Raw genomic sequence first — 15,117 nt, forward strand, 5'->3', positions numbered from 1 at the left:
GAACTGATCTCAGAGTGTAAGTGGTGCTAACCTCCCTGGGGCGTTCAGAACAGGAAATAGAATACGGCTTCAAAAATGCTTTGGAAATACTGAAGGACTCTACTAGTGGTATGATTCTAACTTTGTTTGATTTCACTGGAATTATTTAATTAAAAATAATGAGCTCATTTAGTCAGAACCTCAAACATCTGCACTACTACCAGCTCATTTTGAAAGAACAAGGTGAGTACATGGAATTTAGGAAAACTTCACAAAATGTGTTTAATTTATGTTTATGTCACAAAATTAAAGCACTCAGTTACTTTCATTTCTATATTCCTTAACAATAAAGAAGAAAGAGAAAGCTTTACATGAACTCAATTTTGATTTAATTAAAGGAAAAAAAATGCTTACCAGATCCTTCGTTCCTCTTTTGCAAGAGGAATTTCCGTTTTGCCAGCTAGCAGCTATGTGCTGGTAAGTATAAGCCATCCTTACATATTTACTTAAATCACCACTTCCAAATTACAAATATAAAAAATGTTATTTTTAAAGTTATTCTCATAAAATATTCTCTCCAATGATATAAAACTTACATTGATTTATCCTTTATTGCAAACTTCACTATTAAATTATTAACAAATAATACCAAAATGTGTTGAGATGTGTCACACTTCAAAATCCTATTCTAGTCTGGGCGACGTGGCTCCCACTTGTGATCCTAGCACTTCGAGAGGCTGAAGTGGGAGGATTGCTTGAAGCCAGGAGTTCAAGACCAGCCTGGGCAACACAGTGACTCCATCTCTACAAAAAATAAAAAATTAGTTGACTATGGTGATGCAAGCCTGTAGTCCCAGCTACTTGGGACGCTGAGGCAGGAGGATCACTTGAGCTCAGAAGTTGGAAGCTACAGTAAGCCATGATTGCACCACTGCACTCCAGCCTGAGCAACAGAGCGAGAACTTGTCCTTTAAAACGACAAACAAACACACACCTTTTCTAGGACATACATGCATTTAATTTCACAGTTTATTCATATTACCCAAATTTTCTTTTCCCAGTTGATATTATTCCTTTCTGTTTTCTGCCTTGTATGTTCCACTCCTGGACAATCCTTGGGCATGTAAGGTGGGCCTTTTCATGAGACTCCTCACAGTGAACTAGGACATTTTGAGGACATCCAGCTGAGTGCTGGTACCTTGGCAGGCCCTCAGTCCAGGTTCTCCCTCCAGCTTCAGGGATCCTCAAAGAGAGCTGGCCCAAGCACAGTCATCAGTACCTCTTTTCCTGCAATCTTAAGTCTTTAGGGAAATGGAAGAGTTGGAAACTTTTGACCTAAAAGATTGTCCTTGTTACATGAATCCACTTACCCATGCTTGCTTTCTTCTTCTTTTCCTGCTTCTTTCTTTTTAAACAGACACCAGGCAATTTTTAATCTATAATGAAGATCACAAGCGCTGTGTGGATGCAATAAGTCCCAGTGCCGTCCAAACCGCAGCTTGCAACCAGGATGCTGAATCACAGAAATTCCGATGGGTGTCCGAATCTCAGATTATGAGTGTTGCATTTAAATTATGCCTGGGAGTGCCATCAAAAACGGACTGGGTTGCTATCACTCTTTATGCCTGTGACTCAAAAAGTGAATTTCAGAAATGGGAGTGCAAAAATGACACACTTTTGGGGATCAAAGGAGAAGATTTATTTTTTAACTACGGCAATAGACAAGAAAAGAATATTATGCTCTACAAGGGATCAGGTTTATGGAGCAGGTGGAAGATCTATGGAACCACAGACAATCTGTGCTCTAGAGGTTATGAAGGTAAGATGCCTGGAATTTTCACCTTTGTGTCGAAATTTTCTCGTCTTCTTAGTTGGAACCTAATTCAAGAAAATCATCATGTTGTTGTTTGGCGTGTACTAGAAATATCAATTGATCAGCATCTTTGTGTTTTCAACTATTCTGTAGGACTATTCTGAGGACATGATGGTGAATAAATGTGGTTAAAAAGTCCTGAATGATACTTCCGCTATTTTTACTCAATGGGAAGGCATTCTTTTAACTTTCTCTGAGGTTTTATTTTTTTAACTATGGGCTACATTTTTCAGAAAATCATTTTCATTGCAGTCTTTGACCCAAAGTCTCCTAGTTAACATTATAAAGTTGTAGTGATAAATACATTTAGCCAAATATTTCTTTTCCTTTAAGTTATCCCTGGAAAAATGATCCATAGAACATTCTTTCCCAATTTAGATTGCCTCAGATGAAATCTCGGCAGGTCCCTTGGCAACATGGGATTCTAAATGTTTCTGATTTATTTTGTCAGGTTATGGGTATTTAGAGACTGTAATAATAAGAAGATTATAAAATCTGAAGTATTAGCTTTTAAATTAATAGGCAATCTATTTAGTTAGCCATCAGAGAAGGTGATACCTCCAATGCGGTGGGAGGAATCCTCTTATATGTAGTTGGTTTCTTGACCTCTTGAAGGTTAAATAAAATCAGAGTATTTAGTTCTTTCTTATATTGACCAAATTTCACTATCTGGTGGCTGCACAGAAAACGAAACAAAAATACAACACAACTTGAAGCCTTGTTGCAAAGGCTGGTCTCTTGAGTCAGATGATGGTTATAATCACATTTTAGGTTTGGATACTTGGTTATTGTGAAGTGTTATCTAGAACAACCTCAAGGTCAGAGAAAGAGCCTACTTTTGGGGACAAGAGATAACCTGTTTCCAAAATTGCTATGTTACTGGGCTACTAAGATTGGTTGAACCTAGCTTATCTCAGCTAAGACTGAGCATAGCAATTTAGTTCTTTGTAAGGCGATAATTTGTGAGCTTTCTATTTTCCATCTACATACAGAAGAGGGGAGAGTAGGAATTGAAGTAGGGTGAGAGAAGGCCTCAGAAATAAGTTATTTTGAAGCATTTTTCAAACATAATATAGGTTTAGAAGTGATATGAGAGGCAAGCTAAATGAACACAAAAAAACCTTTCGGGAGAAACTCAACAGAAAATTACAAGGAAGGAGAAGGGTGAATTAAACTTGACTGAGTCAAATTCCACAGATGGGACAATTGTGCTAATTGAGGAGTTTCACTTGAGGAAGATTGGTGCTAAGAAATCGGGCTTTTATTTTATTTTAAAATATAATATTATACGTCCTTCACCCCCTACCCTTTCTGTTTCCCTGTTGGTTTTGAGACAAATATGCATAGGGTTTGGGCTAATAGTTCTCAAACTTTAATATGCTTAAGAATCACTTGGAGAGTTTCTTAAAAACACAGATCCTAAGCTCCCCCTTCTGCTAGATTCTTAATATGCATATCGGGAAAAAGCCCAGGAATCTATTCAATGATTTCTATGAAGACCTGGGTGATTCTGCGGCATAGGGTCTATTGACTACATTTTGCATACTCTCCACAGATCTCCCAGCACTTAAGATGATCTTGCTCCTCAGTTCTAGCTCCGCAGAGTGACCATGAGATTGGGAACACACATTAGAACTGAAGACAGTGTCGAGAGGATGTATTGTAGGGTCTCTGTATCTCTGATGAGAACATGGGGGAGGGGGTGGAATGGTGGAACTTTTTGAAAATAGGAATTATTTTAGAAGAATGGAACCAGAATTGTAGACTTAGATGGATTTGATGGTTGTTTGGAAGCTCAGACTCCAAGAAGAAGACATTGACTGCAGTTACATGATGTGTCAGTGAGGTAGTTGGGGTTCTTTTGGCCTCATCAGTGTTGGGTGTATAGAATGGCTCAGTAATTATTAAATAGAGTTAGTTAATAAAGCTGGCAGGCGTGGTGGCTCACGCCTGTAATCCCAGCACTTTGGGAGGCTAAGGCAAGACGATCGCTTGATTTCAGGAGTTCAAGACCAGCTTGGGCAACCTAGTGAGACCCAAACAAAATGTAAAAATAAGCTTGGTACTGTGGTGTGCACCTGTAGTCCGAGGTATTCAGGAGGCTGAGGTGGGAGGATTACTTGAGCCCAGGTAATTGAGGCTGCAGGGAGCCATCTTTGCACCACCTACTGCAGCCTGTGTGACAGAGTGAGATCCTGTCTCAAAAATAAAATAAGTAAATGAAGCTATATCTCATTGGCATCTATAGATCCAGCATTTCTTGGCTAATGATGGACAGTACAACTAACCCCAAGGTGGTCTTGACTGGTTTCCTTTGTACAAAGAAACAGTTATCCCAGTGACTAAGAATGGCGCAATTATTTCTGAATACAGCATGTTCCTAACACAATATATGATTTGGAGACCTTTCCCATAACTTAGTGGAACTAAAGCTAGAATAGCATTTTAAAGTTATTAACAACTACCTTATTGACAAAAAAGGAATTTTGAGGTCATTAAAAATAAACCTAACATTTAAACAGGACTTGATAATTACAATGAGTAAAGGAAAAAGAAAAGAGGTCAATAACTCACATTGTTGTGCTCTTACTATGCGCTACATGTTTTACAAGCTTTATAATATCAGAATGACTAAATGTCTTTTAAGAAATTTTTCTTCCTTTTTTTTAAGATTTATTTTTTGAGACAGAGTCTCACTCTGTCACCCAGGCTGGAGTACAGTGGTGTGATCTCGGCTCACGGCAACTTCCGCCTCCTGGGTTCAAGCGATTCTCCTGCCTCAGCCTCCTGAGTAGTTGGGATTACAGGTGCCTGCCACCATGCCCAGCTAATTTTTCTATTTTTAGTGGAGACAGGGTTTCACCATTTTGGCCAGGCTGATCTGAATTCCTGACCTCTAGTGATCCGCCCGCCTTGGCCTCTCAAAGTGCTGGGATTACAAGCGTGAGGCACCACGCCCAGCTAACAACTTTTTCAAGTCATAGAATCTACAAAACGTAATGAAGAATTCCTACCTAGGATAAATTCTGAATATCAGTTGGTGGCAAGAGGTCAAATACTTTAATTTAAAAAGTTGTTATCTCTACAAAGGTGGAGACTTTAAACATACTGGACAATGTAGCTATGTGCATTGTTTGGTTCTTAGTGGAGAGATGAGCTTCCTTAACCTTTTTGGCTTAAGCCAAACCATTATCACCAATGATTCTGTGTTTGTTTCAATTAACATTTCTAGTTGAACCCAGAGCTTCCCACTCAATCTGTTGGCCTTCACTTGTTGAAAAGAAAAACCTTGATTGTAGATGGTATCTAACAGTTTTGAGTGGTTTCTTTTCATGATAGGGATTAGAGAACAATGCCAAAATGTCTATCCTTCCTTATGGTCATTGTTGAGGAACTCAAGTGAAGGCTGGCTTGACAAAAAGTGGTTGGAGGGGATTTAAGTATTGACTATGTGTTTGGGCTATACAGCTTTAAGGTTAATTTTTATCTAGAGATTCCAAAGCTCCATGATTCCAATCAAGAGAAAGAACTGTTTCAGAGGAAATTCAGAAGTTAAAGCTTGTGTCAATAGAGGAAGGAGGAAAAGACAGTGGAAAATGAAGTGGTACTGTGAGTTATTATTACCACTTTAACTAGTACCACTTCATTTTCCACTGTTATTGGTACTACTTTGAATTGTACCATTTGAACATTTTCAAATGGTACAACTTAACAAATTAGTCTCATTTGAAAATCTTCCAAAACACAGTGGAAATGAAGTGGTACTAAGAGTTATTTGCTAAGTACAGACTGCTCTATGTACCCAGCAAAAGACTAGGGTAGAAGGAGAAGGAAAAAAAATAACCAAAAAAAAAAAAAGAAAAAAATTCTTGTGTGGGTGCACCAAGTGTGATCAGAAGAGTAAGACCAATTCCTTCAGTGGGCTTCTTATTGGAAAGTCAATGTTCAGAAATACCACTCACATTCCAAGTTCAAGTCAATATGTTTTTCCAGCCATGTATACACTACTAGGCAATGCCAATGGAGCAACCTGTGCATTCCCGTTCAAGTTTGAAAACAAGTGGTACGCAGATTGCACGAGTGCTGGGCGGTCGGATGGATGGCTCTGGTGCGGAACCACTACTGACTATGACACAGACAAGCTATTTGGATATTGTCCATTGAAATGTAAGTACTGTTTATCACCAAGAAAAGCTGGGCACATTTAGTCTGATAATGTAGTGAAAGACCTTGAATTTATCTAGAGCATTTTTCCCCAAAGTTATTTCACATTTACGACCTCATTGTACCTACTACTGCCCTTTACAGATGTCATTATTTCCATTTTCCAATGGAGAAAATGATCTATATTGGCTGAAGACTAGAACACAGATGTTGGACTTTATACTGTAGGCTTTGTATGTGTATTTTGATTTTGCCAGTAAGACTAGACTCACCCCTACTATCTCATCATTCCCTGAGATCATGCTAAGAGGACTAGACTGCACCCCCATGGTCCCACCATTCCCTCCATCAAGTGACCTCTTTATTTATTTATTTATTTTTTGAGACGGAGTCTCACTGCGTCTCCCAGGCTGGAGTGCGGTGGCGCAATCTCCACTCACTGCAAGCTCTGCCTCCTGGGTTCACGCCGTTCTCCTCCCTCAGCCTCCCGAGTAGCTGGGACTACAGGCACCCGCCACCACGCCCGGCTAATTTTTTGTATTTTTAGTAGAGACGGGGTTTCACTGTGTTAGCCGGGATGGTCTCGATCTCCTGACCTCGTGATCCGCCCACCTCGGCCTCCCAAAGTGTTGAGATTACAGGCATGAGCCGGCGCGCCCGGCCATGACCTCTTTATTTTTACCAACTATCAGTTACTTAGCGAAAATTATCCTGTACACAATATAATATATACTTAACACTGGAGGTAGGTAGGCATGCTATTATTCCCTCATCTCTGAAATGCCTTACCTTTATGAAACCATAGATCAAAAACAGAATTCGAAGGAAGCCACAAGCATGTGGTTTGATGGAGAAAGACGTGAAGGTCCTGAATTTTGTATCAATGTCATCAAAAGTGTTCTTCACAGTGAAAATAATAGTCAGGATACTCTTCTTACGTTTAAATTAAGAAGCGTGCCATTTAGTTTCACACAGCTAGAAATCAATGGAACTGGGTAATTTATATGCTTGAAGGTTTCTTAAAAATGAAAATTCAAGTTTTATTGCAAGGATGCAAAATAAGCAGTATTGCATTATCTTAGTGGGAAAGCACCAGAACAGATGAATTCTTGGTGTTCTTCCATGCTTGAAAATCTGTGAGCAAACAGTGAAGCAGATTTTAGGTGGGGTGGAGGAGGGCATCATGTTGCAAGGCAGAGCTGGGGCTGAGGAAAGAGGAAAAGGAAGTATTCCTCTTTGCTTCACATTCCCCATCACCAGACACCCTCTTCCTGATGCTGCCTCCACCCTTCCCAAACTTCTTACCCCCGACCTCTCACCTGCTACTTTAGACCAGATCAGAGCAGCTCTTGTTTCCTGGTATCACCCAGAACTCTTTCTCCTGCTGCCCTGCAAAGGGACTGGGCAGAGCAAAGAGCATTCGATATGGTCTGGGATGATTGTGACACCACCTGAGTAACAATAGAATCACAACTATCACAATTCAACTTTCCAGACCACAAATCCACACATAATCACACTATTTCAAGCATTATTGTAAAACAGAACAACTTACAAAAATATCTGAGTTTGAAGAACAAAAGCCAGAATTCTAAGAATTGTCCTTATTTATCTTTCTGGATGATAATCCCTAATTATTGCACTAAAAGTAAATTTAATTTCTGAGCCCCATATACTATTGTAATTGTCTTCAGAGTGCAGTCTCTCCAATCCGAATGAATACTCACAAAAGCCCATAGGCTTTCTGTTCATAGCGACACTGCTCTCTCGGTTTTAACTGAGGTAGTTCTATTTGTCTCTCTTATGTCAGTCTTTAGAAAGACATTTCATTTCCATTCAAGGTTTATAGATGTCGAATTTTTGTATTCGAAGTATTTTTGTCTGAAACACATTGAGCAATTTTTTTCTCAGATAAAGCAATACTTGGTTTTCAAGTGATTGAAAGTGTCTTTCTCCTTTACTTAATAGGAATGATATTTTCTTAATCTGTTTCATGGAGTTTCTTAAGGGTATATATTTCACGGGTCCAACTATAGCATCCTCCACATAAGTGAAATTGACAAAGGAGTTAGATGAATGTGTGATTTCATGAATGAAATGTGGAGGACAAATGGTAAGTTACTAATCACAAAGAAAACTCACAACCTTGGAAATCCTTGGATGTGTGTTGGAGACATATCTTGAGTTTGTTCAGTGGAAAAATTTTTTAGTCTTATTACTTGTGTTTATGCCTTCACTGTCAAATTATATATTTTTTCCTGTTAAATGTAAAATAATCATAGAAAATAAATTGATTTGATTTCAATATGCATTAAAATTTTAAAGCACATTTTTTACATTTAATATCTTTCTTAAAGGGCTTTATAGTCTTCCAGTCTGTTTCATTTTGTGTTCCTTTCAAAAGAGTTTTTATTGTATTTATTTATTTATTTATTTGTTTTTGAGACAGGGTCTCACTCTGTCATCCAGGCTGGAGTGCATTAGCCTGATCTCGGCTCACCACGACCTCTGCCTCCCAGGCTCAAGTGATTCTCCTGCCTCAGCCTCCTGAGTAGCTGGGATTACAGGCACCCACCATCACGCCTGGCTAGTTTTTGTATTTTGAGTAGAGAAGGGGTTTCATCATGTTGCCCAGGCTGGGCTTCAACTCCTGACCTCAAATGATCCACCCACCTCAGCCTCCCAAAGTGTTGGGATTACAGGTGTGAGCCACTGTGCCCGGACGAGCATTTTATTTTATATCAGCCTTAAAACTGGCAGGTTTTATACAGGAGGATGAGGAACCAGTTATTAACCTAGTAACACTTAATAGATGCTCTCCATTTTCTGTTGCATTGTTTATTGTAATGCTTTCCTTCCATGTAGACATTTATTTTCAAGTATCATGAGAACAGGAAAAGGAAAAGTCTTGGTTCTCTCAATTCTCTGTAGCAACTTTAGCTTCCAGCATCAGTTGTGTTGGATTACTGTGGGAATTTGAACTCCTTGGGGAGATAGTATGCAATCAGCAAACCTAAACATTAATTGAGAAATATGTTGAAATCCCTTGGTTTAAAATATACTTTCTTTAAGTGAAAGGTCAATTGCGTTTCCTTCTTACATCATTTATGTCACTTGCCTCCATTCCCAGGTTTAAAAAACAACAACAACAAAACCCTTTTTTATATCTCACATTTTCTACTATATTTATATATATTTTTGGAGATGGAGTCTTGCTCTGTCACTGAGGCTGGAGTGCAGTGGCATGATCTTGGCTCACTGCAACCTCTGACTCCCGGGTTCAAGCGATTCTCCTGCCTCAGCCTCCTGAGTAGCTGGGATTACAGGCATGTGCCACCATACCTGGCTAAATTTTTTTTGTATTTTTAGTAGAGACGGAGTTTTACCATGTTGGTCAGGCTGATCGTGAACTCCTAACCTCGTGATCCGCCCACCTTAGACTCCAAAGTGCTGGGATTGCAGTCGTGAGCCATGGCGCCCGGCATTTTCTACCATATTATAAGCAAAACCTTCCTCCACTTGTCTAAAACGAGTTGTTTAAAACATCTCTATCTTCAAATATACCCGAAATTAGTCTTATTTGAGTGGTCTCACTGACACAGACATGAAACTAGCAAGACCTCAGATCATTATAATTTAAATTTAGCATTACTGATTCAAATTTATTTTTATATAAACATATAATGATTTTGTAGTTAAAGCATCTTAAAAATTTCTATGCTGTTGCCTGAATCAAATTTTGATACGTTTTCTTCCTCTTCGATATGTCATGGGACCACAAGTTTCATATCATGGTGTGTGGTTTGCATATTACAAAAAGGTCTATGATCGCTTCCTCATCAGATATAAAGGGCAATTAGATACAGTTAAGAGTTACAAGGGTGTAGGCTGTGTGCTTATGGAAAATTGCCTAATTTCTTACCAAATTGAGTATTTCTCAGAACATTTTCAGAGAAGTTATATAATACTTCCTTTTTTCCTTACAAATAAATGAAAAGATTATTACTTCACGTGGCTTGTAAGCAGAATTTTATATTATTAAAAAGAAAAAAGAAATATTCACTACATGAAGCATGCCAAAATATTTCATTTGTTTACTAGCTTCGCAAACATCATATATGTGAAAAACTATCAATAATATTTATCTGTATATCATTGGCCACTTATAGAGTACAACCAGGTTTATGGAATTTGTTAGGAATCATAAAATAGCAAAGGAAGAAATCAGCTTGTGATTTTTTACTCTGTGGAATGAAAAAGTTACAAGCAACATTTCCTATTGCTAAGAGCTCCACCCGTATTAAATATATTCTAGCAATGAAAAAATGAGACTTCAAAAGTTAATAATTTATCTGAAGTCAAGTCTCCAGTGAGCGATAGGACCTCAGGTGCAGGCCCAGGCCAGTCTGTCTGCAGGAGTCCGTGACCTTCCCTGCTGACAACCTTATGCTTCCAGAAAGACCAAACTAGAATGTGCAGACAAATGCAAAATATCCACCTGCTGAGAAGATGTACTTTTATTTTCTTTGCTTCCCCTGCCTTACTTTACTAGATCAAGGAATTTGGGCTGGTATCTGTTCTTTTAAAACATGTTTTATTCACTTTGGGAGGCCGAGGCGGGTGGATCACAAGGTCAGGAGATCGAGACCATTCTGGCTAACACGGTGAAACCCCGTCTCTACTAAAAATACAAAAATTAGCCGGGCGTGGCGGCGTGTGCCTTTCGTCCCAGCTGCTGGGGAGGCTGAGGCAGGAGAATGGCGTGAACCTGGGAGGCGGAGCTTGCAGTGAGCCGAGATCACACCACTGCACTCCAGCCTGGGCGACAGAGCGAGACTCCGTCTCAAACAAAACAAAACGAAACAAAACAAAAAGTTTTATATTTATTTATTTATTTATTTATTTATTTTTTGAGGCAGAGTCTCGCTCTGTCTCCCAGGCTGGAGTGCAGTGACACGATCTCGGCTCACTGCAAGCTCCGCCTCCTGGATCCACGCCGTTCTCCTGCCTCAGCCTCCCTAGTTGCTCGGACTACAGGTGCCCGCCACCACGCCCAGCTAATTTTTTTTTGTATTTTTAATAGAGATGGGGTTTCACTGTGTTAGCCAAGATGATCTCGATCTCCTGACTTCGTGATCCGCCCGCCTCGGCCTCCCAAAGTGCTGGGATTACAGGCGTGAGCCACCGTGCCCGGCTATTTTTATTTTTATATATTTAGGGGGTATATGTGCAGATGTCTTAATATGCATATATCGCATCATGGCAAAGTCTGCGTACCCGAACTGTGAACATTGTACCCAAAAGATAATTTTTGAATCCTCACCCTCCCACCCTCCCACCTTTTGTAGTATCCAAGGTCTATTGTCTTTATATTTGTCTCACTTCCCAACTCAATTGATCCCGAAGGGGAAATGGTGCCTGCCTCTCTTTCTTTTTTTGTTTTTTTTTTTTTTTTTTTAATTGCCATGAGTAAGATTTTATTTTATTTTTTTATTTTTTTCTTTTAATTTTTTTTTCTCTTTTTTCTTTTTCTTTTTCTTTTTATTATTATTATTATTATTATTATTATTATTATTATAATACTTTAGGCTCTATGGTACATGTGCACAACATGCAGGTAAGTTACATATGTATACATGTGCCATGCTGGTGTGCTGCACCCACCAACTTGTCATCTAGCATTAGGTATCTCTCCCAATGCTATCCCTCCCCCCTCCCCCCACCCCACAACAGTCCCCGAAGTGTGATGTTCCCCTTCCTGTGTCCATGTGTTCTCATTGTTCAATTCCCACCTATGAGTGAGAATATGCGGTGTTTGGTTTTTTGTTCTTGCGATAGTTTACTGAGAATGATGATTTCCAATTTCATCGATGTCCCTACAAAGGACATGAACTCATCATTTTTTATGGCTGCATAGTATTCCATGGTGTATATGTGCCACATTTTCTTAATCCAGTCTATCATTGTTGGACATTTGGGTTGGTTCCAAGTCTTTGCTATTGTGAATAATGCCGCAATAAACATACGTGTGCATGTGTCTTTATAGCAGCATGATTTATAGTCCTTTGGGTATATACCCAGTAATGGGATGGCTGGGTCAAATGGAATTTCTAGTTCTAGATCCCTGAGGAATCGCCACACTGACTTCCACAAGGGTTGAACTAGTTTACAGTCCCACCAACAGTGTAAAAGTGTTCCTATTTCTCCACATCCTCTCTAGCACCTGTTGTTTCCTGACTTTTTAATGATTGCCATTCTAACTGGTGTGAGATGGTATCTCATTGTGGTTTTGATTTGCATTTCTCTGATGGCCAGTGATGGTGAGCATTTTTTCATGTGTTTTTTGGCTGCATAAATGTCTTCTTTTGAGAAGTGTCTGTTCATGTCCTTCGCCCACTTTTTGATGGGGTTGTTTTTTTCTTGTAAATTTGTTTGAGTTCATTCATTAGGCACGTGGAAGAGACTGGATGTAGTTGATACTTTGAAACCTCATCCCCCACCTCCTACTTCATTTCAGGAGTAAAGAAAATCTCAAAGACACCTTAAAAACAAGTAAAACAGTCCGGGCATAGTAGCTCACCTTTGTAATCCCAGCACTTTGGGAAGCCGAGGCAGGAGAATGGCTTGACAACAGGAGTTTTAGACTAGCCTGGGCCACACAGAGAGACCACATTTCTGCAAAAAGTTAAAAAATTAGCCAGGCATGGTGGTGCATGCCCGGAGTCCCAGCTACTTGGTAAACTGAGGTGGGAAGATTGTTTAACCTCAAGAGTTGGAGAGTACAGTGAGCCAGAATCACAGCACTGCACTCCAGCCTGGGTAACAGAGCAAGACTCTGTCTCAAAAAAAAAAAAAAAAAAAAGAAGTAGAAGCGGGGAAACAAAAGAAAGGAAAGAAAGAAAGTGCTTCAGGCAAAAATGCTCCTAGGCTAGTTTAAATAATACTATTCACTGAAAGTGTTTTCTACGCACAATGAACCAAATTCCATCTGATTTCTTTCACAGTTGAGGGCAGTGAAAGCTTATGGAATAAAGACCCGCTGACTAGCATTTCCTACCAGATAAACTCCAAATCCGCTTTAACGTGGCACCAGGCGAGGAAAAGCTGCCAACAACAGAACGCTGAGCTCCTGAGCATCACAGAGATACATGAGCAAACATACCTGACAGGTAATGACATGAAAAGAAAAGTCGCAAGTAAAATCATGACTGCTTTATTTTTATATAATTTAACTTAGAAGTCAACAGCACAAGTGTTTATAGATGTTATGACAGAAGCAATTCTTAAGCAGTTTATGCAGATGTCATGACAAATCTGTACTCTGAAAATGACACCAGGGATGGCAAATAGCTCTCATTTCCTGAGCCAACTATTGGTTGTAAGAGTATCTAGAGCCAGTGCTAAGAAGGATTCTGAGGGCTAATCTAGAATCAGAGTAAAAGATGCCACAATCGATTAATGATGTCGTTGTTGGACGCAAGGCAGTGGAACAATCCTGGTCAAGTATCCATCATCCAGGTCTAACCTGAAGCCACAGGTCTTTCATTAGCCTCACAGAGGTCAAAATCATAAATTAAAACACTGCTAGCACTGGCAGAGACAAGTCAGAGGCTGCTTTGAAACCCTGAAACCCTGAGTTCTTTTAGCCTCCTGTCCCTCGAACCCCCAGGCTCTACCGGTTTTCAGGTTTTATTGATTCTCTTTCCACAAGAGTATGATTTTGTTGTTGTTTTGTTTTGTGTTGCGTTGTTTTGTTTTGTTTTGAGACGGAGTTTCCCTCTTGTAGCCCAGACTGGAGTGCAATGACGCGATCTTGGCTCACGGTAACCTCCACCTCCCGGGTTCACGTGATTCTCCTGCCTCAGCCTCCCAAGTAGCTGGGATTACAGGTGCTTGCCACCATGCCCAGCTAATTTTTTGTATTTTTAGTAGAGACGGGGTTTCACTAGGTTGGCCAGGCTGTCATAAACTCCTGGCCTCAGGTGATCCACCCACCTCGGCCTCCCAAAGTGCTGGGATTACAGGCATGAGCCACTGTGCCTGGCCAATGTGTTTGTTTTTAAAATATCTGTTCTTATTAGATTGTGAAGACTAAAAGGGCTAAAGTTTACTTGAGAAGCGAGTATCTGTTTTAGCTTCTAAAAGACACACTCGGGGAAACAGAGAGATTAGGACCAGAAATTAGTGTGGAAACAAAAGCATCCCCGATTTCTTGCCCCCAAAATCTCCTCCCTCCAGTTTTTCTGGACACGGCTAGATTAATATTAGTCTGTCTCTGCTCCTATGATTGCCATGTTCGAAAAACCCCTTGTGCCTTCTCATTTCCCATCAAATAATTAACAAAATACATTTTGCCTGACGTTCAAGATTGCCACCTGCCGAACATCTGTACCGTTCCCGGTCTTGAATTTTGCGGTCCCGAAAAAAGAAAAGTCAGTCTTGGATTCCTTGTTTTTCCGCATCCATTCTCACCCTCACATCTTTTCCCATGTCGTTTCTTTTGCCTGGAATTCTCACAATTGCATACAGTTGAAATGCAGTTCTATTTCCATCTGCATTTCTCTTATTTGCTTATTACCACTTTTATTAGTATAATAGCTACTTACACAGATGTCCTACTTCCTTGACAACACTATAAATACATTAATTTGTTATTATTTATTTACTCATTCATTCATTCCCAAGATATCTGGTACCCATGTGCCAGGCTTTCTGCTAGGTCCTGGGGACATCAAAGCTGACCCTGTCTTGTCCACATGCAGCTTAAAGTCCAATGGGAAGAAACAGATGTAAACAAGAAAACAAACAAATGAATAGGTACCAATTATAATAAGTCCGGCATGGAAAGCGAACTGAAGGCCGTGTGGAGATTGCATCAGAGGGGGAAATAGCTGAAAACGGGGAATGTCTTGTGAATATCTGTGCCCCCTCTTCCCCCAAGGAGATTGACACAGAGCCTTCCAAGGAAGAATCTCACCAAACGCTTGCTGACTGACACGTTGACATGCAGCAAAATAAAAATACTTAGAAATTCAGTCTCCTGTTTGGAAAACTAGACAGTTCATGGCAAGAAGACAGTAAATGCAGTGGTTCTTCTGGGT

The 15,117-nt window shown here is 39.8% G+C and overlaps 1 protein-coding gene across 1 annotated transcript in view; it reads left to right on the plus strand.

Moving 5' to 3' along the window:
* The first annotated feature begins 1,396 nt into the window (after positions 1-1,396).
* MRC1 (mannose receptor C-type 1) overlaps positions 1,397-15,117 on the plus strand; it is an 89,317-nt gene continuing 75,596 nt past the window's right edge. Inside the window, exons 1-3 of the mRNA XM_024253705.2 lie at positions 1,397-1,798; positions 5,846-6,019; positions 13,021-13,185. Coding sequence (XP_024109473.2) covers positions 1,534-1,798; positions 5,846-6,019; positions 13,021-13,185 — 604 coding nt within the window. The 5' untranslated portion in view covers positions 1,397-1,533. The remainder of the gene's footprint in view (positions 1,799-5,845; positions 6,020-13,020; positions 13,186-15,117) is intronic.

The sequence above is a fragment of the Pongo abelii genome, chromosome 8 (genome assembly GCF_028885655.2).
Source record: "Pongo abelii isolate AG06213 chromosome 8, NHGRI_mPonAbe1-v2.0_pri, whole genome shotgun sequence".
Taxonomy (NCBI): Eukaryota; Metazoa; Chordata; class Mammalia; order Primates; family Hominidae; genus Pongo; species Pongo abelii.